This window comes from Hyphopichia burtonii (assembly GCF_001661395.1).
Source record: "Hyphopichia burtonii NRRL Y-1933 unplaced genomic scaffold HYPBUscaffold_7, whole genome shotgun sequence".
NCBI lineage: Eukaryota > Fungi > Ascomycota > Pichiomycetes > Serinales > Debaryomycetaceae > Hyphopichia > Hyphopichia burtonii.
The window spans coordinates 368,834-394,361 of record NW_017963734.1 but is presented as its reverse complement, the minus strand read 5'-3'; the positions used below and the strand labels follow the sequence as shown (position 1 = coordinate 394,361).

The 25,528-nt window shown below is 36.0% G+C and overlaps 10 protein-coding genes across 10 annotated transcripts; 4 read left to right on the top strand and 6 right to left on the bottom strand.

Moving 5' to 3' along the window:
• The first annotated feature begins 308 nt into the window (after positions 1-308).
• GPD1 (glycerol-3-phosphate dehydrogenase (NAD(+))) lies at positions 309-1,588 on the top strand. Its single transcript, XM_020221742.1, has one exon. The coding sequence runs from the start codon at positions 363-365 to the stop codon at positions 1,533-1,535; it is 1,173 nt and encodes a 390-aa protein (XP_020074625.1). The 5' UTR covers positions 309-362; the 3' UTR covers positions 1,536-1,588.
• Positions 1,589-1,755: 167 nt separating this feature from the next.
• On the bottom strand, positions 1,756-4,211 carry SET2 (histone methyltransferase; the record flags this gene model as incomplete). The annotated part of the gene is made up of 2 exons (XM_020219847.1): positions 2,643-4,211; positions 1,756-2,579 (listed from the first exon to the last, which is right to left on the bottom strand). The coding sequence occupies exons 1-2, from the start codon at positions 4,042-4,044 to the stop codon at positions 1,756-1,758; spliced, it is 2,226 nt and encodes a 741-aa protein (XP_020074624.1). The 5' UTR covers positions 4,045-4,211.
• A 293-nt stretch (positions 4,212-4,504) lies between these two features.
• On the bottom strand, positions 4,505-8,359 carry HYPBUDRAFT_7730 (uncharacterized protein; the record flags this gene model as incomplete). The annotated part of the gene is made up of 1 exon (XM_020223686.1): positions 4,505-8,359. The coding sequence occupies one exon, from the start codon at positions 8,357-8,359 to the stop codon at positions 4,505-4,507; it is 3,855 nt and encodes a 1,284-aa protein (XP_020074623.1).
• A 985-nt stretch (positions 8,360-9,344) lies between these two features.
• UGA11 (Uga11p) lies at positions 9,345-10,784 on the bottom strand (the record flags this gene model as incomplete). The annotated part of the gene is made up of 1 exon (XM_020223685.1): positions 9,345-10,784. The coding sequence occupies one exon, from the start codon at positions 10,782-10,784 to the stop codon at positions 9,345-9,347; it is 1,440 nt and encodes a 479-aa protein (XP_020074622.1).
• Positions 10,785-11,186: 402 nt separating this feature from the next.
• On the top strand, positions 11,187-12,488 carry CMK2 (calmodulin-dependent protein kinase; the record flags this gene model as incomplete). The annotated part of the gene is made up of 1 exon (XM_020218944.1): positions 11,187-12,488. One exon carries the CDS (start codon positions 11,187-11,189, stop codon positions 12,486-12,488), a length of 1,302 nt encoding a protein of 433 aa, XP_020074621.1.
• Positions 12,489-13,794: 1,306 nt separating this feature from the next.
• Positions 13,795-15,337, bottom strand: ADAEC (Adaecp). The gene has a single exon (XM_020221741.1). The coding sequence runs from the start codon at positions 15,302-15,304 to the stop codon at positions 13,853-13,855; it is 1,452 nt and encodes a 483-aa protein (XP_020074620.1). The 5' UTR covers positions 15,305-15,337; the 3' UTR covers positions 13,795-13,852.
• Positions 15,338-17,772: 2,435 nt separating this feature from the next.
• HYPBUDRAFT_153806 (putative metalloreductase) lies at positions 17,773-19,232 on the top strand. The gene has a single exon (XM_020221740.1). The coding sequence runs from the start codon at positions 17,793-17,795 to the stop codon at positions 19,167-19,169; it is 1,377 nt and encodes a 458-aa protein (XP_020074619.1). The 5' UTR covers positions 17,773-17,792; the 3' UTR covers positions 19,170-19,232.
• Positions 19,233-19,432: 200 nt separating this feature from the next.
• Positions 19,433-20,686, top strand: HYPBUDRAFT_7725 (uncharacterized protein; the record flags this gene model as incomplete). The annotated part of the gene is made up of 1 exon (XM_020223684.1): positions 19,433-20,686. The coding sequence occupies one exon, from the start codon at positions 19,433-19,435 to the stop codon at positions 20,684-20,686; it is 1,254 nt and encodes a 417-aa protein (XP_020074618.1).
• HIS4 (trifunctional histidinol dehydrogenase/phosphoribosyl-AMP cyclohydrolase/phosphoribosyl-ATP diphosphatase) lies at positions 20,685-23,329 on the bottom strand (the record flags this gene model as incomplete). Its single annotated transcript, XM_020222605.1, has 1 exon — positions 20,685-23,329. One exon carries the CDS (start codon positions 23,327-23,329, stop codon positions 20,747-20,749), a length of 2,583 nt encoding a protein of 860 aa, XP_020074617.1. The 3' UTR covers positions 20,685-20,746.
• Positions 23,330-23,529: 200 nt separating this feature from the next.
• On the bottom strand, positions 23,530-25,521 carry PEX5 (Pex5p). The gene has a single exon (XM_020221739.1). The coding sequence runs from the start codon at positions 25,336-25,338 to the stop codon at positions 23,656-23,658; it is 1,683 nt and encodes a 560-aa protein (XP_020074616.1). The 5' UTR covers positions 25,339-25,521; the 3' UTR covers positions 23,530-23,655.
• Positions 25,522-25,528: the final 7 nt, after the last annotated feature.

Genomic DNA, 25,528 nt, shown 5'->3' with positions numbered 1-25,528 from the left:
CAGCATTTTGACTCTACCGGGCCCTAGGCCAGAGTCCACGATATCTGGGCTTGCTGAGCTTGTTGCTGGGCAATTACTACACCTGCTAGAGATTACGGTGGAAGAGAAGACCTGGCCAAAAGAACCTGAAGGCTGCTAATAAAAAGAAAAAGAAACCTGAATGGGAAAAGAAAAGAAAGAAAACGTCCGGTGCGACTCATATGATTCATTAAATTACCATGGTTTGACTCTATTTAAAAAATTTCAAATTTATATAAAAGGATAAATCTGCATTGGAAAAAAGCTTTTTTGAGATTTATATGAACTCTAGTTTAAGATATCTTCGAATCGGTAAAAGATACTTTTCAATTAATCAAGTAAGAATGTGTTCTGATCATCAAAAGGCTAATGAAAGATTATTACAATTGAGTAATATTCTTCAACCAAATAAAACTAGTGTTCCAAAGTCATTAAAACCGGACCATCCATTCAAGATTGCTGTTATTGGATCTGGTAATTGGGGGACCACTATAGCCAAAGTATTGGCTGAAAATGCTAATTATAGACCTCATTTATTTAAACACCAAGTTGATATGTGGGTTTTTGAAGAAAAAATTGACGGTACTAATTTAACCGGAATTATTAATACTAAACATGAAAATGTTAAATATTTACCAGGAGTTGAATTACCAAAGAATTTACATGCTGAACCAGATATTGTCAAGGCTGCTAAAGACGCTGACTTATTGGTTTTCAATTTACCTCATCAATTTTTACCTAGAATCACCAAACAATTAAAAGGTAACTTGAAACCAACCACCAGAGCAATTAGTTGTTTGAAAGGGTTGGAAGTTACTCCAGAAGGTTGCAAGTTATTGTCTACTTATATCACCGAACAATTGGACATTCCATGTGGTGCTTTATCCGGTGCTAATTTAGCACCCGAAGTTGCTAGAGGTAAATGGTCCGAAACTACTGTTGCTTATAAATTGCCTCGTGATTTCAAAGGTGCTGGTAAAGATATCGATCATTTTGTCTTGAAGGCTGCTTTCCACCGTCCATATTTCCATGTTAACGTCATTGAAGATGTTGCTGGTGTTTCTGTTGCTGGTGCTTTGAAAAATATCGTGGCTTTGGCTGTTGGTTTCGTCGAAGGTTTAGGTTGGGGTGATAATGCCAAATCGGCAATTATGAGAGTTGGTTTATTGGAAATTATTAATTTTTCAAAAGAATTCTTCCCAGAATCTAAAGCTTCGACTTTCACCGTTGAAAGTGCCGGGGTTGCTGATTTAATTACTACTTGTTCCGGTGGTCGTAACGTTAAAGTTGGTCGTTACATGGCTGAAACTGGTGAAGATGCTCAAGCTGCAGAAAAAAAATTATTAAATGGTCAAAGTTCTCAAGGTATTATTACTGCTAAAGAAGTTCATGAATTATTATCCAATGTCGATAAAACTTCTAAATATCCTTTATTCGAAGCTACTTATCAAATCATTTACGGTAGTGAATCAATTGAAAACTTGCCAGTCTTATTAGAAACCAGTAGCTATATTTAATTCTCTCATTTAATAGATTTTCTAGTGATTGTTTTTAACTTTTCATCAACGCATATATTCATTTCTTCGTAATTCCCATTTTTGTAAGATGTAATGGTATGATGGATGTTTTTTTTGACTGCTAAAAAGAAAATGAACGCGCGATCCCCAACCACGTAGTTCGTCATGTGTGTATACATAAATGAAAGATACAATTGTATATTACAGTATTCGTTATAAATTATTGTTTGATTTTCTTAGTTGAGTCACCATTTGGTTCATCATTTGATCTTTTCTTATTTTCCTTTTTGGTACGGTATTTCTTTAAAAATTTATCCATAAATTCATTGCAGAAATCTTTTAATTTTTTCAATTTGGCTCCTTCAAATTCAATTGGGGGTTTGGCTTTAGCATCACGTTTCAACTCTTTATTGGTTAATATATTGACCAATTCTTTAGCACAGCCCTTTATGTTATCACGACCAATTTCCTTTTCATGTTTTTTAATCAAATTGGGAATATATTTTGCGAAAACTTTATGCCATTGAGATTCAACACTAATAACTTTATCAGGAGATTTGCCCTTGGAATTATGACTATGCTGATGTAATTTGTGTCTTCTTTCACGCTCTTCATTCTTTAACTTATCTTGTAATCTCTGTTTCTCCTCAACTTCTCTTTGTGATTGTAAAATGAAATCTTGTAATTGTTTCTCCTTTTCTCTAATCTCTAAAAATTGGCTTTCTTTTAATTTTTTTAATCTTTCTTCTTCTCTCCTTGAAAATTCACTTTCATCGTCCATTGGGGTATTACCTCCGTTAAAACTACCATTGTTTCTTGATATAGGTCTTCTAGTTCTTGGATTTATTGGTGGTTTGGTTTTAGGTTTGGGTCCCTTGGGTAATTTTGTCAAATTCGGTCCTTTAGGTCCCTTTGGAACCGCTGAAGTTGGTCTTTCCCATTTGGATATCATTAATTGTCTATGATAATAATATTTGATATTTGTAACTGGATCGATGGCTTCATCCCAACCATCGGGTAATGGCTCCTCATTTTCAATTTCTTCTTGTTTGATCTCATCTATATCTTCATGATCAGTATTAGTAGCTGATGGTTCATGCGATCCACTACGAGATGGTGATTCATTAGACCTTGTACTTCTTGCATAAAGAGAGGGGGAATTTGATACATTCTTACCATCATTGATATTTTTAGGAATTCTATAAGCCATTTGTAATTTCCCCCATTCTTCTAATAAATCTTTTGATAATGAAAGAACACTGGAATTCTCACTGTTATTACTAATGCTTTTAACAACATCTTCAATTTGTGATGACTCTATTTTATTTCTTGTGACTTTTGGCCATTTTGTTAAAACTTGTAAAATTCTTTCGATTAAATCATCTTTTAATTGATCATCTTTATCTTTGAAAGTTGATAATAATTTTGATAATGTTTTATACCCATGGAATCTGACTATAATGGAATTTATCTTGGAGTCATTTGTTAAGTAAATTCTATCAATTAATTTCATTATAATATTAATATCTTGGGCTTTTAATAATGCACCCATTAATTTGGATACATCACCTTCTTGTAATGGAGTTGGTTCAATTGATTTAACAAAATCTTCATTTATTACCGAATCATCAGATTGTTGGATATTTCTTCTATGCTTGTTTTCTTTTAACCATTGTTTTTCTTGTTTATGAGTAACACCTAAAGCTTCAGAAATACCATCTGGTAATAATAAAGCAGCATCAGTTTGAGTTTTACCACCCATCCACTTGATACAGTTTGGCTCTCCGCAATAACATGGCTGAGATTGAGCCCCATATCTATCAACATTATAATCAAATGTAATTTCTTCACCTTGTTCTATATGTCTTTTAGCAAAAATACCCATTCTCAATTTATCACCAACTACCCACTTATCAACGTATGCATTTGGATTACACGAATGATTAACAAATCGAGCCAATGACCCTTTTACAGTAGCATCAATAAATGCATCTTTTGTCAACATCATAAAATAAAAATGTTTAAAATTTTTTCGATCGTAATCAATCATTCTTTGTCTGAATATTTTTTCATCAATAACTTCACCAATATATTCATATATGAAGCTAGACTCACTAATTGATTCATCTGACCTAACCCCATAACCTTTTTTCTCGGTTTGAAATACTGTTATAGGAGCATATTGCTTTTTTTGAAATCTTTGATTTTGACAATTCTTCCCACAAGTGCAAAACTTATTAATACATTCAACAGATGTCACTCTATTTATACAATCACTTTCTTCACCACATGCCATATTCTGTTGCAAAACAGAATCCCACGATTCTATACAATCACAAGTCATATGTTCATTTTGTCCGGAATCTCCAATATGTTTGTTACTGTATGTGCATTCTGATAATTCTTCAAATGCCTTTTTAGCCTCCTCTGTTTTACTTTCTGCATCCATGAACTTCGGTAAAACCCTTTTCACAGTCTGAGCTGGAACTGATTCTTCAGAGTCGGACATTTTTAAGAATCTTAAGCCTGAATTTCAATATAATGACCTTAATTAATTAATTTTTCAAAGTTTCGCTTGATTTCGCTTACTCTATAACTCCAAAAAAAAAAAAAAATTGAATCCAAATTCCGGTTCAACTCAGCGATTGATCAAATATAGTTATAGTAGTATCTTCACTTGCGAAGCTTCTTCGACTGGTAACAGCTTTAAGGGTAAAACAAAATATCTGCTTACTCTATTTATTCTTATTTATTTTTTTTTTTTTCATAGCTTGATACTCTCGTTGAAAAAGGTCGTGTTTGGGGTGATATGAGATTTATGCTGCAAACCTAATAATCACTCCATTTTGCAGAATTATTGGGTAGTAAATTATAATAGTAATAAAGGTCTTCATCAGAATTAAGCTGTTAATTCAGTATTATGACAATTAATCTTGATTATAGGCATTAAAATATACACAAGAGAAAAATTAATGTAATAAATTACTAATTAAAATTGCCAACTTCTCATTGAAGTCGTTGCCGTCATCATGGTCGTCATTTGAGTGCTGCTTGTTATGCTGGAAATAATCTTTGCTTTGGGATTCGGGATTGAATAATTTATTAATTTCTGTCAAAGTAGTTTCCACAGTATTGATTAAGTTCTTATCACCTGAACTTTTATTTGGAGTAAAGATCTTTTTGATCGTCGTCTTATAACTCGAGCTGGTGCTACCGCTATTTGAAACGGAATTCGTCATGGATGTTTGTTGGCTGTTTTCGTTATATTTCATGGGAGAATTGATATTCTCTGGTAAATTACTTGAGTTCTTGAAATACGCACTTAATGGAGATTGATTAACCGATGCACCACCATTACCTCTAGTACTTGGCGATAACGTTTCTTCGGGGTTTTTATTCAATGTGGAAACATTATTCTGGGAGCTAGAGCTTTTGTTTTTCAAATTCTGAAGTATTTCACCGCCAACATTCATCTCAATTAATTTGATTTCTCTTGCTCTTAAACTGATGAACACGGTTCTGGATGTAACTTTTTCATATTCACAGTTGTTTTGATAGAATAACAAATCGTTTTTCATAGCAGTCATTACTTGAGATTCCAATTTCGGATTAACAGGACATGACTGAACTGTAAACTCCGGTCTGAATTCATCAACAAATGCGACATTAGGTAATAATGAATTTCGTTTATACAATTGTAATGGTCGTTCAGAAACTGGCTTAATCGAATTGACTGATATGCTCTTATTCAACATAGACGATGTAACAGTATTTTCGTCATGGAAACTATCATCCGTATCATTAACTGATATGTCAGGACTATCTCTAGAATGATTGGTGAAGTCAATGGAATCAACGTTCAAAATACGATCTGATTGGTTTTCAATTGAATAAGAAATATTGGCCTTCATTATTTTGGAACATTTTGTTTCAATTCTAGACTTGTTGATTTCATTAATATTTTTCAGGGTCCGTGCTTGTAATATAGGGGTGATAACACTAGATTTAGTTCTCTTGAGGCCAACGATTTCTTTTTGAGGTTGATGATGTCCATGATACAGCATTGGGTGGTGACTTGGACTGCCTTCTTGAATGACATTAAATCGTTTATCTTGAACACAATGATTATGATTATGGTTATTCATATGATACAAATCAAACATTGATTGAGTTCTCGATAACTTAGCTTGAGAGCTTAATTGACTAACAGGAGTCAAGCTTCCAATATTCAACTGACTGTTGGAAGATTCATCAATTGAAAATTCCACCACCGGTGATGGTGTACGTAACGACTGCACTGAACTTCTTTTAGTTAGGCTACCGGATTGGTAATGTGGTACATACTCACTGCTATCGTATAAATTGTGACTATTATTATAGTTATTGTTGATATTGACCCCATTTGCATGATGATTGATATTGAAGTATCCGTTAGAGGCATTATAGCTCCCACCGGAGTTTTCATTTGGTGTTTGATAAGATGAGCCGAAACCTCCTGGGGTACCTATTGTGCCTGTGTTATTACCAGCTGAACTGTTAAGAGTATTTCTCCATTTTTCCATAAAACTACCGCCAAGTTTACTCAATGAATAATTAGAAGCACTCGAAGACAACGAAGAGTTCAAAGAGGACGAAAGATATGCCATTGAGAAGGACTTGGATTGAGAAGATCTTCTTTCGCTCAACAGACTTTCTTGAGCAATTGGGATGTTCTTTGAACTAGTTTCGACTCTTGATGGTAATGCTTTTCCAGTTGTTGAAGTACTAGGTCCAGATTTTGTTGGAATTTCCCAGCCTTTGGAATATGAAGCTGACCTATTAAGGGAAGAGCTGTTTGAAGACATAGAGCTCGACAGTTCCCTAGTGGCTACTGGAGAAGATGAAAGCCCAGAATTTTTAATTGGGATTGGCTTTGTTGGGCTTGTTGAATGTGAATTATAGGGAGTAATTGGTAAAACTTGTTTCCCATTTGAGCTTGAAAATTTTGAAGGTGAACTTGGCGAAACTTTCAGTTTTGGTGAAGGGGGATTTGATTGTTGGAATTCGCTATTCTTAATCTTAGGTGTGGTAGTGACATTGTCAATATTATCGTTAAAGTTATTCTTTTCATTTGTGTTCTTGTTGTCATCGTCATTATCATCATTACTGATCGAAGTTTCGTTAGTTTCATTTTCATGGTGACCTAAAGAGTTATCATCATCGATATCAAGGTCAACTATTGTTTCATTTAAATCAACTAAAAATTTATCATTTGGAATCAAGGCATTGATTATGAATATTAGTTTTTTCGCAACCATTGGATTTCCAGTCATTATAACCACTCTAGTGATTTCTTTTTCTTGTTTATTATTGAGACTAGCACCAACAGGCTTATTGCATAACTTTTGGCGAAGTGGTATTAATAGAGCAAGTAAGCTTGCTAAGAAAGTATTGCCAATGTTGTGGGAGTTATTGAGATTATTAGTAGGGTGGGCCGAAGGTTGGATGTGATCATGATTAGAGAAACTTGCATTGTCTTGATGGAATTGGGAATTATAATTGAAATTTATATTTGAAGATTGGTTTGAATTATTTGATTTACCATCTTTAAACTCTAGCCAATTAATAATCTCTAAGATCCAATTGATTAGAATCGGAGTAAAATTAGAGGTTGTTGGATTAAGAATTGAATGTTTAATGAGAGAGTTTGAATTGATTAATTTTGGAATATTAGAATTATAATGAAGTAATTTTATCAATTTAAACAATTGACCATTCAATTCATGATCATTTTGTAGAATGTAGCTTGGGAACTGAATACGTTTTTTAATGATAAAGGGGGAAGAATTAGGGGTAGTTGAATTCAGACTCGTTGGTGACGGCAGCAAAGGAGGCAAGCTTATACTATTATTAAGAGCCGAAATTAATTTTTTAGACACGATTTTTTGTAAAACAATCAGAAAATGAGTTATTTCATCCCAATTGTTATATATTATATCAGCTATATCATCATCAATTGATTCGATTGGGATTATAATACCGATTGAAAATCTGCTGCTAATATTATTCAGAGAATTAGAATTTTGGCTTGGTGAGGAGCTAGTAGAGCTTATCAATGAAGTACTGGAATTTCTTCGACTTGGTAAGTTTAGCGAAAGGTTTTTAATCGTTGTTTCCTTGATTGGGATAGAAGGATGAGGGAGCCAAGTACTATCATCATCTTCATTATTAGTAGTTGGGTTTGAAGTATTCGTTTCGGAGGTAGCACTCGGTATCAGAAACAATTTTGTAATCAAGACAGACAGATATGATCCATAAATTGAGTTGTTCAAAGTAGGTAATATGTGCATTTTGGTAGAACTAGCCGATTCATTTGTGGGCAACCCACAGCCAAACATATAATCATTTAATTCACTTGCATTATGATAAATTTTTGAAGTAAGAATATTCTTAGCGCTAAGATTTGATTTTGGATTCTTAGAAGAAGGAGAAGATTGATTAGGGTTGGAATTCAGCTGCCAACTAGAAGAAGGATTTTGGTTATGGTCCATTGAAGATGAAGAGTCATAAAGTACTTGCTTTGATCGCAAGCTTCCACCATCTTGAGCTATTATAATTCTAAAGAATTTTTGGTTTGGGTGGTACGGTTTTAGAGATGATGAATCAGGAGTACCATATAAGTTGGATCTGGTATAAGAGTCTTCATAAGAATTGACATTTGAACCGCTTGAATGATGTGGTATTTTCGGATGAGGGTTTTGAAAAGGGGGTTGTTTGATGTTGGAGTTTGGCTGTTGGTTTGATATACTTGATTGACTATTCTGTCTGAATAGTCTTCCAAGCATGGTTGATAATTTGATTTTATTTTGTTAAGTGGTTATTAAAGATGGGAATTCATAACTACAACGAGTTTCATGAGATTATCAGTGAAGTAATGAAAAGCAAGGTAAGGAAAGAAAGTACTGATTGGAAACTAAGGAAAGAGTGCCCTAGTGTAATTTGCAAATGGGAATGGAATATGGGGAGAAAAGGAAAGTTGAGTACCACAGCAAGAGAACCTGAGTACTGCCCGAAAGATTTAACTAATCTAGTCACAGCCAGAGGTTGGTTAGCTTTGAATAAACTTGATAACAGATGAAGGAACAAGTTGTTGATAATTTAAGCAATTAGTAATGAGTATGACGTTCTATTTTCGGAATGAGAATTTTATTTGAGTACACACTATTATCGTACAAAATTCAATTCGCTAGTGATGAAAGAAGAAATTGGGTATAGAGAAGTAATGGAAGTGTAAGATGTAGAAGAATGAAGGTGCTTATTTGTATGGGTGTGGAAGATGTTTTTGTTTCCAGTATAGTGCTGATCATCCGATGCGGTACTAAATGGTCAAAAAAAATTCGATTAGTATACAAACAAACATCTAAAACACTGATAAGCACGAAACACACATGGTCATTTGGATAATAATAGCTTAGACCAAGGAGGTACTTACGGACTACAATAGCTCCTCACAAGAAGGTTAAAGATGAGATAGCATCATCCTTCTTGTGATAGACTCCATAAATCGTGAGCACAACTATCGGAGCGATAACGGAATCATTTTTTAAAGAAACGAACCCCCCAGATAACAGTGCACGACTCTGGACCAGCTTGTTAACTACTCGAACAAGGTGAGAGGGATGTTCTTCTTTGCTTGTTGGTTTGAAACGAACAAACAACCGGAGAAAATGCCTTTATCGGAGTACAATTGAGTGTCTGGCCCAATAACGTCAAGACAGAAAAACGTCAAACTTTTTTTTATTTGCAGCTATACGAAGAGAGAGGAAAGTATTAATATTTCAATACAGCTTCGATTGTATCGACCAAAAGATCGGCATGGGACTCTTCGAATAAGAGGGTTGGTCTTAATCTTACGCTCACGTCACCACACCCACCGATATTCACCCCCTGCTGTCTCATTTTGAATAAGAATTTATTACGATCATCGGCATGTTTAAAGTCCCAAGCAATGAAAGTACCAAAATTTTCACCTCTCAAATTGAAGAAGGAGCCATAAGACTCACTTAATTTGGCGAGTTTTGGGAACAAGTAGTTACCTACTTGAGCGGTTTTGTTGACCAAGTCATTTTGGGTAATTTCGTTATAGATTGTTCTTGCAATGATTGCCTTTGAAGGATCACCGCACCAAGTATTGAATTGTCTGAAAGGTTGGTTTGGTTGTAAATTTTCATCGCTGAAATAGAATCCGGCAGCTTGAAATTTTTTACTGAAAGTAACCATATCTGGCGGGTTGGTTAAGTTCCAGTGTTCATGAGCCCAGAATTTACCACTAGCACCGACCCCAGTTTGAACTTCATCAACAATCATTAGGATATCATGTTTCAAAGTGATATCTCTCAATCCTTGGAAGAAATGTGCCGAGGCGTGGTTATCACCGCCTTCCGATTGGACTGGCTCAACTATGATTGCAGCAATTTGATGAGGCTCCCAATCATTTTTAATAATTCTTTCAAATTCTTGTAAACAGCGATCTTCTTCTTGCAAGTTTTCCTGGGTGAATTCATTCAAGGGATATTTCAATTTGGGGAAGGGGGCCATTGGCCAGTTGAAAGCCGGGATATCTAATTTATGGATTGGTTTTGATCTGGTAGTACTCAAGGAGCCAAATAATCTACCATGGAATCCATTTTCAAAAGAAAGAATGACTTTCTTCGAGCTACCGGGGAATTTGTTTTGCATCACTGACTCCAATTCTTCGTGATTAAAATCCAACAGACCTCTTTCCTTAGCAGCTTGATACATAAACGCGGCTTTATAAGCGGTTTCATTTGCACAACTCCCACTTAAAGCAGTCCAAACTTTCGACATACCAGGAGGAGCAGCCGCCAAAATACCTTCATTTAAGATCTGAGCATAATTTTTCGAAGGGAAACAAGCCAATGCCGGTCTATTAATTAAACTGTCAATCATTTCCTTTGATTGAGCGGTTTTTTTCAACGACGGATTATTATAACCCAAGGCAATTGAGGATATTTGACAATAAACGTCCAACAACAAGTTCCCATCAACGTCACTTATATAATTACCCAAACTATTTTCATAGTCAGTGACGAAATACGCAGCTCTATTATCAAAGATGGTCCCCAATTGATTGTTTGCTTCGACACTCAAGGGCCCAGGGACTGACGAGCTGATAAGCTGTGGTTTCACTGGTTCTTGAGGGAACACCTTCCCACAGGTCGAGTAAGCTCTGGCTATTCTTCTTAACATGATTACTGAGTATACTGCAATTTGCAAAATGTTAAACAAGAGTTGAATATATATATAAGAGAAGTGCGTTATCAAAAGAGTGAAAAAAAAAAAACTACACAAAATCTTTCAGGGTATCGTTTCCCGGGGTAATTCCATAGCGGAATCTCCAACCACGAGCCGCTAGTCGATACAGAGCTTTCCGTGAGTCGTCTCCAGTGAGGTTTAAAGGAGGATAAGAAGGAATCTTCAGGGAAGATTGAAATTTTTCAAATCAGTGGAGGTGGAGTCTATCACGTGCTGCGGTTCGCGCACACCCGTCCCAGAGTTTTTCTCTTCATCACGACCAACTCAGGGGGAATTTCTAAATAAGGCAGAAAAACGTTTAAAAGAACAAGTAATTAATTGGAGCATAGTGACAAGATGTCAGAAGGACAAGAGGGACACCAATTGAAGAAGTTTTTAAACAAGATCAGCGGACAACCATCGTCGTATTCGCGCAAGAACAAGTATACGTTTGGTAAGACGTTAGGAGCCGGATCGTTTGGGATAGTAAGATACGCCAGGGATAATGAAAGTAATGAAGAAGTTGCGGTTAAGATAATATTGAAAAAAGCCTTGAAGGGGAATGAAGCGTTTGTGATTGATGAATTGAGATTGTTGCAGGAATTGAAACACCCACATATAGTTGGATTTCGAGATTGGTTTGAAAGTAAAGATAAGTTTTATATAGTGACTCAATTAGCCACTGGGGGAGAATTATTTGATCGAATTATTCAACAGGGGAGATTCACCGAACACGATGCTTCTTTGGTTATTATACAAATGTTAGAGGCATTGAAGTATTTGCACGATAAGAATATTGTTCACCGAGATTTGAAACCGGAAAATATTTTGTATATTACGCCCGAAGATAATTCCAATGTTGTATTAGCGGATTTTGGAATTGCCAAAAGATTAGAGAACCCCGATGAAAAATTAACTTCCAGTGCCGGATCATTTGGATACGCTGCCCCTGAAGTTATAATAGGAACCGGACACGGTAAACCGTGTGATGTGTGGTCCTTGGGGGTAATTACCTATACATTATTATGTGGATATTCACCATTTAGAAGTGAAAATGTGCAAGATTTTATAAATGAAGTTAAAAATAATAACGCGGTAATTTTCCATGCTGATTATTGGAAAGATGTTTCCAAAGATGCTCGTAGGTTTATTATCAAGACATTACAATTTAATCCTGATAACAGACCTCCAGTTGATCAATTATTAGCTGATCCATGGTTAGTTTCAATTGCTGCTGAACATAAAGATACTGATTTATTACCAAATTTGAAACAAGGATTTGATGCAAAATTAAAATTCAAACAAGCAATCGAATTAGTCAAATTACATAATCGCGTTAAGAAATTGAAAGAATACCAAACTGAAGACGACGATGATCCAAATGAAATCAATTTATTTAATGAAGAAGGTTTAGTTGATAAGAGGGATGAAGTCTCCGAAGATACTTCTTCCCTATCGAATTGGAAAAAATTAAGAGAGGCAATTAACTCAATTGGTAAAGACGAGAATGAAAACATTAATGACCTTTCAAAATCAAGCTTATCAAGTATCAAAAGCCCTTACGATAAAAAATCAAATCTCACTAGTGAAGCATTTATCCAATTAGTCCATGCAGCTAGCGAAAATAAAGAGCGGGTTAATAATTATAAAGAAAATTAGTATAAAAAAAACCTCTATATAAAAAACCTCTGTATAAAAAACCTCTATAAAAAACCTCTACATAAAAAACCTCTTTATGTAAAATATATTTTTGAGTAGATTAGATTATTAATATGTAATCCCCTCTTCCGGTTGAAAGGGGGCTCGCGCTTTGCTTAACCGGATGGGTTGGGTTCTGCACGATCCGTCCTCCTAAAATTGCAAGGGTGTGTGGCAAATGTAAACAAAAAAATCTAAGTCTGTGGAGCATTACGGCACTTTCCACATTTTGCAGCCCCCCCAATTCTATTGGATTGCAAAACTCGTTTATTCGCTGACTAACACAAGAAGTGAACAAAGGGCTTACGATGTTCTAGACAATATGTTTCAGTGAAGACAGCTTCTGAGAGCAGCCACTGAAGGCAGTGGAAGACACTGTTGAAAATTCTGAAATTTGACTTGAAATTGTTGGATTGGCAGGGAAAAAACAGCGTAAGTAAATCGTTTGTAGTTTGAGTGTATTGTTAGTATAATTGTAGCAAATCATAGTATAACCATAGCAAATAGTATAACTATAGCAAATAGTATAACTATAGCAAATTTGAGTATGAAGTCAATCTATATGACTGTAGGTAAGATGAGTTTTGGTTGAAAGCATCCTCCCAAACAAGGATTAAGCGAGCGGCGAGCGGTAAGTACATTAGTCAATCCGATTAAGTAACAATTCTAATGAAGCAGGTGTCCAATGTATTGTATTCTAGATGTTCTATGTGAAATGATGTAAGGATCGACATTCAACTGGTCTTCGTATGGCAGTGTTCAACTTCTTGTGTTTTCCCTTCCGCAAAAATCGGATCGGTACATCTAGTTTAACCTGGACACGCACCGATTCTGTGCACACCCAGGAAAAGACCAGTACCCCTAAAATTGGCCCGATAAAAAGCTAGGCTCATTGGCATCCCTGACTTTTCAGGGTACAGTCTGTCGATCTTTGCTTTGAAACAGTCCACAGCCTGTCATAGACGGCATTGTGGTGTACACATACGGTCATTAGGTCAAACAATAAGTGTTATGATGTAAAATATGATTTGCGTTTTTCAAATGGTCCCATTTGGATTATTCAGGAGGATGTACCCCGACACATGTCACAAATTATGGATGGCAGTGACCCAACTGCCCCAGTTATCTCTTTTTTGTTATAATATTTTTTGTTAAGAGAGCACATCCGTACCTCCCTAGGGGGGGCTTATTTTTCTGTTACTTCCTTATTACCATCACCATTACTATTACTTACATTATTACTTTTCTAACACTATTAAATATTATTTGTATATTATCATAAAAACAAAGGTCATCGCGTCATTAAAACAGAGTAGAAACTCAATCTATAAATTAATATAATTGGAAGATAATAATTCTGGAGATAAATTGAACAGACCGTAATCTTCAAGTTTAACTTGAGAGTTCGAAGAATTATTATTGAATATCTCTTCGGCAACTTCATCACTCATCAACAGAGGCATCTTAACGTCGTCATAAGCATTCAAATAGTCTTGATCGTGTTCAAGACTAGGCATTTCAAAAGTATTTTGTTGAAATAAAGGAGATGTAGTATTTGGACTTGTATTTTGAGAAGCCAATTGACCCCCCATTGGTTGATGATGAGTTTTAGCATGCTCAAACAAGGTATTTGGTTTCATATTGAAAAAAGTCAAATCTGGAGCAGAAAAGGCTCTAGAATGATTAGATAAATCTTGGGTATAATCAATAACTGGCATATTAAAGTCAAAATTGGATTGGGGAACACTGTATTGGGGGCTAACCATTTGAGATGGTTGTTGTTGAAGTGGTGCTTGCATTGGTGCTTGTTGATTTGGTGGTGGCATTGGTGGTTGCAAGGATTGTTGCATTGAAGATTGAGATTCAATTGGAGATGGACTAATTTGTTGTTTTTTAACTGGCGATTCCAAATTAGGACTGCTGGAATTGGAAGAAATTGGGGTTTGGTAATAATTAGTAGTATTAGCTTGGAAACTAGTATATTCTCCAGAATCTTTGAAATTCTTAACAAATTCCCAACATTTATCACCATAAGTCTTTGGGGTTAATCCAGTAACCGATTTGAAAACACGATGGAAATGCCAAGCACTCAACTTGGATTTGGCAGCCAATTCCTTAAAACCAAGCACCCCACCTCTTCTTCTTCTCTTTTTACCACTGGAAGGAGAATTACCCTCATCCGAAGCTTCCAATTTTTGAATAGCTTGAGGTTGGAAGATATTCATGGCTGCAGCCAAAGCCAAATGTCTACAAGCCAAATCAACCAATCTATAGTGGTCCGAGTCATTTTTGGAAAGACTGGTATTTTCAAAATCTTTTGAAAATTTGCCATCATAATTGATGGCAGGAACAGAGGCACGACGATTCAACCCACCATTGTTAAAAGCACGTAATATTTGCTCTTCGTTAGTCTTTTTGGATTCAATGATATTTTCTTTAATCTTTTGATTATTCTTCTCTTCATTTTCATCCAAAAGAGGAGGTAAAAACCCAATTTGACGATTAATGCTCGAAACACAGTTAAATAATAATGAAACATCAATGGGAGGTAAATTGATAGGTTCACAAGATTGACATGGATGGAAACCCAAATCCATAGCCTCTTGACACCCATCAACAAACTTAATCTCCAGTTTCAAATTGGTTCTGGCTCTAGCATCACAATCTGGACGACAAAAAGTTTTGGATATCTTATTGCAAACGAAAAATGATCCAGCAGCAAAAGGATCACTAAATTGATAAGCTTTCCACTTAGCACATTCTGTTGAATAAACCATACTTCTATCCTTATAATACGTTCTTGAGAGCAATAGCTAGGTGTCTGAGACAGTTGATATAATAGTTAGACAAAGGAAAACAAATTGGAAGATACGGAAATTTAGATATATTTATATCAGGGGAGAGTATGAGACAAGAACAGAAAAAAAAAGTCAGGAAACAAAGTTTGATCAAAATAGTTTTTTTTTTTTTTTTTCAGTATTCAATAATAGTTCTTTGTATGATGCAAGAACCCTTGTATGCGTGCCCTGGTGGAATGAGGGTGAATTTGTCCTGAAAACCCCCAAGCGACCCCCTGGTACCCGGACACTGCGTAGTATTTTCTGTTTTCTTCTTGTTCTTTCTTTTTTCATTTCCTCTTGTAAGCTCTACATGCATATGCAGCCTGCGCTAGGCTTTGCGTCACCCTGGCTCCAACCACAACACGGGACTCCGTTCGATGCATAATTAATTATTCGTTAGATTACCAATGGTACTCTAAACGGATAGATATGTGCCGGTACATAATCCACTGAGGGTCTGCTGGCCATTCAGTAGACTCTAGTTAGGCTTCCTAGACAAGTAGCTGGGACGGTCAGCGCTGAGAAAGGGCCGGGAAATAGGAGCTAGGGAGTTGCACAGCCATACGGAACTCCTGGCCTAGCCGTGTCATTGGCCACCCCGGTTAGACTTGATATCACCAAAGATGCATTAAAAATAATACATCTCCACAAACTAATTCCAATAATAACAGAAAGCTTATCTGTTGTCTGAAATTTTTGAGACAAAAACAAGTCTAGACTACGGAGTTCAGTCAAATAATAGGCTTATTCAGCCATGATTACGTATGATATTACCATTTCCAGACGTATTCAAAGGTTATTGTATTAGATTTAGTTTCAATGGTTATTCCTTGATATGTTGCATCAACATTTGTATTCCGTTTTCGAGGTTCCGCTCAGAATACCACGGAGTTCAGTCCTAATTGGATTACACTTTCGAATCCCCATCTCAATTGGGATCCATACACCAACTCCACTACTACTACTCCCACTACTGAGCAGGCAAGTTCCAGACTGCATCTTGGCCCAGTCTAATTACATCACCAGCCAATTTCATGGATGAGGTCAACTTAGAACATGGCTTTCTTCGACAAGATGTGTCTAATTGACATTAAGTAGTGACATCACCCTGAGAATTCTCTGTGGAAAATAAAACTCATCAGATGTCCATCGTGTCTATTGTATCCGGCGTGGCTATTGTAATTATTCCCATCATATCGGTTTTCCCACACGGCGGAATAAACCCTCTTTGATAGAGTTGGATGAAGTCACCGTTCTATGTAAATGAGATTCGCCTTCGACAGCCATGTAGCTGACATCCCATCAGTATTGATCTTCCTTGAAATTCGGGTGAGACGGCCGGAATTACCACAAATGGACTTCCACCCTGCTATCTGCTTATCACCCAAAAGAGTATCTCCTATTAAATGGGCAGCTACGAGAGGCTACTTACAGACACATATGAAAGCTTAACTCTACGTTATCTGTACGGGTAAATAGGACTACTGAAAAATTCTCTGCCTCCTTTTCCTGTTCTCTATTAGTCGATCCGGAAAGAAAGGGTGTGGCGTCTTAAAACGGATGCCTCCCTCACCATTCTGTCTGTACCACCGCCTAATGGATTCCATATCATACTGCGCAGTCTTTCTAGAATTTTTAGTTGAAAAAACTCGGTTACTTAGTTCTAGCGGCACGGACCGCTTCTATTACATCTCCTTTCTTCTATTCTTTCTATTCGCTCTACTCTGACCGCTCGAGTGGTGGACCAGAGGGAGATCCCCTATATAATATTGCTAGATAATACATCAAATGCTAACTGCCATGCACGAAAAACGTGAATATCAACGGCTTTTTCTTTGCCACACCCTCGTCACCCCCCTCGACAGCACGCGAGTGTCTCACTTTCCCCCGTCATTTGCGAGATGTAAACAAATGGAGTTCCGCACCCCAAAGTCGATTTGTCTCTTTATTGAAATCCGTTACACTAATTCCGTTCTTATAAGTACTGGTGATCTCGTCACCACAATCTCCTCATTAAATGCGTCCTGGTCTAAACGTACCCTTGGCTAAACGTATCTTGTCCTATGTCAAGTTGACGGATTGGAGTATCAGACAACCCATTTGCCATACGTATTAGCCAGACAGATTGGGACAGGCGTATCGGCCAAACGTAATAGACAAACAGATCAGGCCAGGTGTGCCACTGGTTAAAGGTACCTTCTCGTAGGGCTCGAGAAAGAGATGGAGACTTCTGGTACTTGCCTCATTTCTCGCCCTTTTGTTTTGGTTGTCTGAGATTTTTCAATATTTAGATATTTAGAGTTTTTGGCGCGGTGTCCGGGTGTACTACTGCTACGATTTTTTTTTTTTTTTTTTTTTTTCGTCTTTTTGGCTCTTAGTTCGTTTTCCATTACGTGGTTGAAGGTGACACTCTTTACCATTGGACATGGAAGTAAGACATGAGGGCCACCATCATACTGCCAACATCAAGTATGGCCACTTTATAGCGTTGGTCTCGTTGGCGCATGTGGGTTGTATTGTTTTATCTCGTACGGTATTGAAAAAATACCAACTCAATAATCGGATTGGGTTGGTAGCGAGCTTTTTGCTCTGGTCAATTATAATCATTGGTACCACCTTGATTAATGTTGATTTGAGTGAGAGCTATAAGACGTCGATTAAGAGAATCGGAAGATTGAGTTATTGTTTGCTTCCGTTTGATATTTTCTTAATATTAAGACCTAATTTCCCCATTATTCGTTATTTAGAACTCATTGACTTACATAAATGGATGTCCCGATTGATTATAGCATGTGGGTTGATCCATGGCGTGGGCTACATGGTCGTTTGGTCCATTGAAGGGACCTTGATGGTGAAGAGTTTGAAGTTACTCAATTTCTATGGGGTAATTGTGTTTCTTGCAAATTGTCTATTACTAATTATATCAATTGGCTTTTTCAGGCGTAGAAATTATCCGTATTTCTACATAATCCATAACCTTACCGTATGGTTGTTTGTTTACTTGATTAGTTTCCACGCTAGACCCGGAGTCTCCGTGTACACTCTTGTGATAACCTTATTATTAGGTTATCAATTTTATAAAAAAATAGGCTACTTAACAACCTTAAAATTACATCAACACGAATCGTCAAATCTAAAAATAATTGAACTTCAAAATAATTTTGATTTCTCGCCGGGTTCCCATATAAGATTATCCTATTCGTATTGGGATTATCGGTGCTGGGCTTATCCAACCCATCCTTACACTATTGCCCACTCCAATCTGGATTCCGTTTACTTGGTGGTTAAGCCGTATCAATTTGACTTCAATGCCTCTTCAAAATATTGCTTAACCGGTCCATTCAATTCCACCCCCGATCAATTCTGGACTAATTCAGAAAATATCTCCATTGTGGTTGGTGGTTCCGGAATCTCCTTTGGGTTGCCTATTCTAACTCATCTACTTGCTCAAGGCAAATTGGCCCATTTATTTTGGTCAGTTAAATCTCAAGCCGATTTATACATTTTAAATGCTTTAAACATTAACCATCTGGACCATATAACTGTCCATATCACCGGTAATGAAGATGAAGAATCTTTTGGGCTATTATCAAATGATGAAATCGAATTACAATCTTTATCAAATTCAAATATTAAAATTGGCCGCTTCAGCTTTACCCATTTGGTCTCCCAGCTCAATAAAACTAATGATGACAATAAAAAATGGTTGGTGGCTTGTGGGCCAGAACCCTTGGTAATTGATGCAAAAAAATTTGCCAACAATAAAAAAATTCAAATTTTAACCGAAATTTATTCTATATAGAGTCAACCTTCCTTACCTCGTATATAATTATTTATTATTTATTCTTGTTTCACTCGCCTTCGCCTGTTATGTATCCTGTCATGTATCCTGTCTGAATCATCGTCTTAAATTTCACTTTCATCCATCTTGTGATTTATATCAATCCGAGGTCGTAGAACAAGTTGGTGCATGGGTGTTCTGTAAAACGGCCCAAAAAAAAAATCTTGAAAAGTGACAGCGACCGAAAGGTTGCAATTCTTCTTTGAATTACTCCTATTCCTTCCATGTTGTCGAAAGAACAAGTAACTGAATTGAGAGAGGAGCTAGATACCTCTCTAGACGAATTGGTGACCCCTTCTTCGTCTTCAGAACAACCTCAATTGCTTTCGGTAGTAGCTGGTCTCACTAACCGAAATGAAAATATCTACCTTGGATCAAAGGGTATCAAGTCATTGAAAACTAATGAAAAAGTTGACAACGATAGCATATTTGCTTTATTCTCGTGCACTAAAACAATCACCACCATGGGTGCTTTGATTTTAATTGAAAGAAACCAATTAAAATTGAGTGATTTTGCGGCAGATTACTTACCTTTGATTGACGATTTAAAATTGATCCAACCAAATTCAATTGACCGGGAAACTGGTGATTTCTTAAGCGAGCCAACTAAGCCTAAAAACAGAGTTACAATTAAAGACTTACTACTTCATACCTCAGGGGTATCTTATGCTTTTATGAATGCTGATTATGCTGCTTTAACGTTGAAAAAAAATCATCATTTAAGCAACCTTAATCCAACTCTAGAGTTTTTTTCAACAATTAAAACACCCTTGGTGCATGAACCTGGTACAGCTTGGGCTTATGGTCATAGTGTGGATTTGTTGGGCTTCATAATTCAAGAAATCACCGGGCTTAAGCTAGGTGATTTTTTGAAAAAAGAAATTTTTGACCCGGTTGGTATGAACCTGTTCACATTTGAAGTAGACGATACTTCAAATTTAATCCAGGTTCATAAAAAGAAAAAGGGGAAGTTTTCGATCTTGAACGGAGAACCTGTACCTTTGAAACCCCATTTACATCTTGGTGGTCAAGGCTGTTTTGGTACTATTGGCGATTATATGAAATTTTTAAGAATTTGGTTGGCTAGAGGTTATTCTCCGGATTCTAATAAAAGAATTTTGGAAACTGAAACTGTAGAATTTGCAATTAAGAATCATTTACCTCAAAATGTTAATGTAACTTTTGGTGAAGATATTGATAAACTATTACCAGCGGATTTTGAACCCGATGGTTTTTCATTAACTGGTTGTGCTTATTCAATGAATGACTTCCCAACTGGTAGACCTAAAGGTGCGTTGACCTGGGGTGGTTTAGCTAATATTTTTTTCTGGATTGATCTTAAAAATGATATAGCTGGATGTTGGGGAGCTTCAATTTTACCAAAGCATAATATCGATTGTTTGCAAAATTATTTCAAATTTGAATCTCTTATTTATGGTGCTTTAGAAGATTCGAAAGAAATCACCTCAAAATTATAAACTCTGTTGTATATTTACAATTAATAATAAATATTATATAAGGTGTCAAAAATAAATCATCTACAATAATCCTAATTTCTCCATTCTAACTTGAACGGCATTTCTATGAGCTTCTAATCCTTCAACGGCTGCTAATGTCATAACAGCTTTACCAATACTCTTCAAACCTTCTTCAGTAACATTTTGTGAAGTAATGAATTTTTGGAATGTACCAGTATTGACCCCAGAATATTGTCTTGCATAACCATAAGTTGGTAATGTATGATTTGTACCACTTGAATAATCACCACATGATTCTGGCGATAATCCTCCGACGAAAACTGAACCGGCGTTTTGAATATAGTCTGGAACATAGGACTTAGCATCTTTGATTTGTAAAATTAAATGTTCTGGGGCATAAGAATTCGATAATTTAAAAGCTTCATCATAACTATCAACTAATAACGAGTATGAATGTTGTAAACATTTAGCAACAATTTCTTTTCTTGGTAAAACTTCGGCTTGCTTGCGAACGGCTAATTCGAATTCTTTTAATTTTGCATCTGTTAAATTAACACCAATTAAAATGACTTGAGAATCAATACCATGCTCGGCTTGTGATAACAAATCACTGGCAACGAAATCTGCATCTGCATCATTATCAGCGATAACTAAAACTTCGGATGGACCAGCTGGCATATCAATTGAGCATAACGCTTGAGTATCGTTTTGAACATACATTTTAGCAGCAGTAACAAATTGGTTACCAGGACCTAAAATCTTATCACATTTAACAATTGATTCAGTACCGTAAGCCATTGCGGTGACAGCTTGAGCACCACCTGCCATAACAATACTTGAAGCTCCTAATTTATGAGCTACATAAACAACTTCTGGAGTTAATTTACCAGTAGCTCTCGCAGGTGGTGATGCAATTACAATATTTGAACATCCAGCAACTTTAGCTGGAACCCCCAACATCATTGCAGTTGATGGTAAAACTGCAGTACCACCTGGAACGTAAAGACCAACATTTTCGATTGGCTTAGCGAAACGGGAACAGTAGACACCAGGTGATGTTTCTATAGTAGTGATTTTTTCTTTTGGTAATTGAGCAGCGTGGAATTTTTCAATATTAGAAATGGAAATATCAATGGCTTCTTTCATATCATCACTTATTTCCATTAATTCTTTTGGAAATGGTGCTTTTAATACTGGATCATTTAATTTAACACCATCGAACTTTTCAGTAAGTTCAATTAAAGCTTTGTTACCTTCTTTTTGAACTTTTTCGATAATTGGTAAAACCAATTTCATTATATCTGAAGTTCTTTGAACTGGTCTAGTTAAAGCCTTTTCGACAAGTTTTGGATCAGTTTTTTCATTCAAAACAATGGTTTCCATTTTATATTCTGGATTTATTGGTTCAGGTTTTGGTGCTGGTGCCGCAGGTTCTTCCTTTTTCAAATAAGCTGGTTTAGCATCACCTTTACGTCTAGTGACCTTACCACTCTTGATATCCAAGTTTCTTTCAATATCGGCTAATCTTACCCCCTTTTTAATACACATAACCATTGCAAAATAGAATAAATCTGCAGCTTCCCAAGAAACTTCTTCTTCACTTTCAGCTTCGATTAATTCGTCTAATTCTTCTTTCAACTTTGCGGTCAATAAAGATTCGTCGTTAAATAATCTCTTTGTATATGAACCTTCAGGAGCGTTATTAAATCTTTGAACTAAGGTATTATCTAATTTAGCCAAACCAGAACCATAACTTTCATCTTTGGTAACCAATTCACCATCGTGAAAGCAAGTGAAGTTATTATCCAAGTGACAGAATCCATAACCTTCTCTTGGTTCAACAATAAATTTGATCAAATCGGAGTCACAATCTTTTTCCAATTTGATCAATTTTTGGGTAGCACCACTAGTTTTACCTTTATACCATAATTCATCACGGCGTTTACGAGATTGATAAACACCTTCACCTTCAGCAATTGCAGCATGGATTGATTCGATAGAAGAATATACAACCCCTAAAGCAGTATAAGCAGGAGCAGGTGTAGTGATTAAAGTAGTGAAAAGACCATCTGGACGGTCGGTTGTCAAGGTTGAAGTGAAGAGTGAAGAAATAGAAATCTTTCCACTTTCAGAGACTTTAGTAGATAAGTTTGATGATTCAATAATCGGAATTATACCTAATGCAGCAAGTTTATTGGCCAAGTCTTGAGTAATTGAAGATCCAATGTAATAAATTTCTCTATTACCACTAGAACTCAATTGTTTATAAGTATCTTGGGAGATTTCTGAATCTACTGCAAAAGCTGCTTTGGTGGCTAATAACTTATCAGTTGGTGATGTCGATGTTCTAACAATAAATCTATAACTTGGTAAGCCAGCAGATTCTATAAAATCTTCAACTTGGCTTTCTTTAATGAGGATTTTTTTTATACCATGGTTCAATAACTCCACAGCTTGATCAGCATTAATATCAGATTGGCTAGCATCAACGTCAACATCGATTGAGTGGGGAAATTGATTGATAAAGTGTTTCGAAATTTTGAATGAGTCAACTGGAAGTAAAATCTTACCAACAACACTAAACTTTTCAATCTCACCTTTATCAGCAGGTGAAGAGATCACCGGCAATATAGGGAAAGTCATTATGTTTTACTGACTGTTTCAGATCAGATCGAATTAAAAATGGTCGGAGTCAAGTCTTTAAAACTGGTTTTTTTTCGATTTTTCGCTTTTTTCATGGAGCATTTTATACAGTAATTGACTTATCAAAAAAAAAAAAATTTTTTTTCTAGTTTGACTCATTCTACAAAGACTCAGTTTCGCAAAGTCAGGTGATAAAGAATTACATTGATTCGATAATGATAAGTTGCAAATATCATGAGCTAACATATTACACGAGTTAGCAGTATGACTAATCGTTGATATCGTTTATTAGTAAGAAGCATATGTACAATCAGTAGAAAGTAGAACTAAAAATTAAATTCACCACGGAATTGGTTTAGATCCATTCCGGGTTTGACAAATTCGATCAAGTCTCTTCTATCCAAAGCGATGAAAGCTCTTTTCAAGGTTTCCATCAAAGAAGAAGATTGGTTGTTATTGAGAGTAGGCTCTTCGTGACCTTCAACTTGGTGCATTGCCAAACCACTTAATAAATGTTCAGCAGCTTCTTTGTAGCAGCCAATATTGATACAAGATACACCTAAATTGTATCTTGCTCTAACAAAAGTTGGTTTTAATTCCAAAGCTTTAAAATAAGCGTTAACTGCTTCTTCTGAACGGCTTGAGTTAGCAAGGGAAGCACCCAATCTGTTCCATAAAACAGGATCATCTGGTTTAATTGATAAAGCAGCTTTGAAACAATCGATTGTTTTATCAAAGTCTTCATTAGCATAAAACAAAACCCCTAATCCCATTTGAACATCAGGATCCATATTTGCTTTATCAGGAGAAAGTTGAGCGGCTTTTATGAATAAATCAGTAACTCTTTTATTTAAGGTATAACGATCTTCATCATTAATTGAAGACTCTTGTTGACGAGCTCTTTCAGAAATTTGAGGATATTTTGTTGAAATCCATCTTTCTAAAGTAGCAAAAGCAGCATTATCATAACCTTCATTGATATAGGAGATGGCTAGAGTCATTAAAGCTTCTGAATTCTCTGGATGTAATTCTAGGCATTTTTCTAAAGCAGAAATGCCCGCAATTTCTTTTTCATTTTGAGTTTGAACTTCACCTAATTTTAACCAAGCATCAATATGGTTTTGGTTACGTTGTATAGCAGCTTCAAAAGCTAAGGCAGCTTCTGATAATTTTGCACCATTTTCCATCAATTGTAAACCTATTTCATAAGGATCATTTTCTTTTGGTAAATCTAAAAATTGATTATTTGATTTGTTTTCAAATTGATATTCACCAAAATGAGCTCTTGTTGATGCATATTTAGCGAAATCTCTTTCCCATTGTGATAAGTCTGCTGGTAACATTTCTCTTTGAGTTTCTTTAAAATCTTCATATTGTTGAGAGATGAAATCATTTTCAATTTCATCACTATTTAAACTATCCCAAACTTCCTGAAATGTAGCTTGATACTTATCATCGATAACAATTTCTGGTTCTTCTTCTTTTTCCTTGGCTTCGGGTTCTTCAACTTTATTAGTCAATTCTTCAATTTCTTTGAATTGATTATCCCAATCAACTTGCAGTTCTTGATTAGTTTGTACATCAGCTTGGGGTTGTTGGTGTTGTTGATTCATTTGGTTCATCATCCCTCCATTCATCATAGACATCCCCATCATTGGACGGTAACCACCAATACGCATACTTGGATTCTGATTATAACTTTGAGGATTATGCATAGCCTGATTTTGTTCCATTGATTGTGGACTGAACTCACTAGCCCATTGGGAGTTAATAGGCAGCGCGGTTTTGCCAACAATGTTAGGAGTACTGTGTTTGGTAACTGGCGACGGAGTATGAGTTTGGAACTCGTTTGTCCATGAGCTTTGCTGATTATTCATCGGCATTTGATGGTTATTTTGTTGAATCATATTCAATTCGTGTCTCATTGGCTGGAATTGGAAACTTGACTGATTAGCTCCATTGTTATTCATAAATTGTTCCAAATTTTGTCTATCTCTTTGATTCATCATATTTTCATTCTTGAACCCCTGATTTCCTGGTAAAAAACCTGGCTGATTGGCTGTTTGCCTCTGCAATGATCTATCTTGTTGAGTATGTTTATTGAACTGGGAAACTGCATTCCCATTAACCGAGCACTCGGCTCCTCCACCGACAAATGACATCTTGCAACTGGATAGCTCTGTGTATTACTAGAAGATT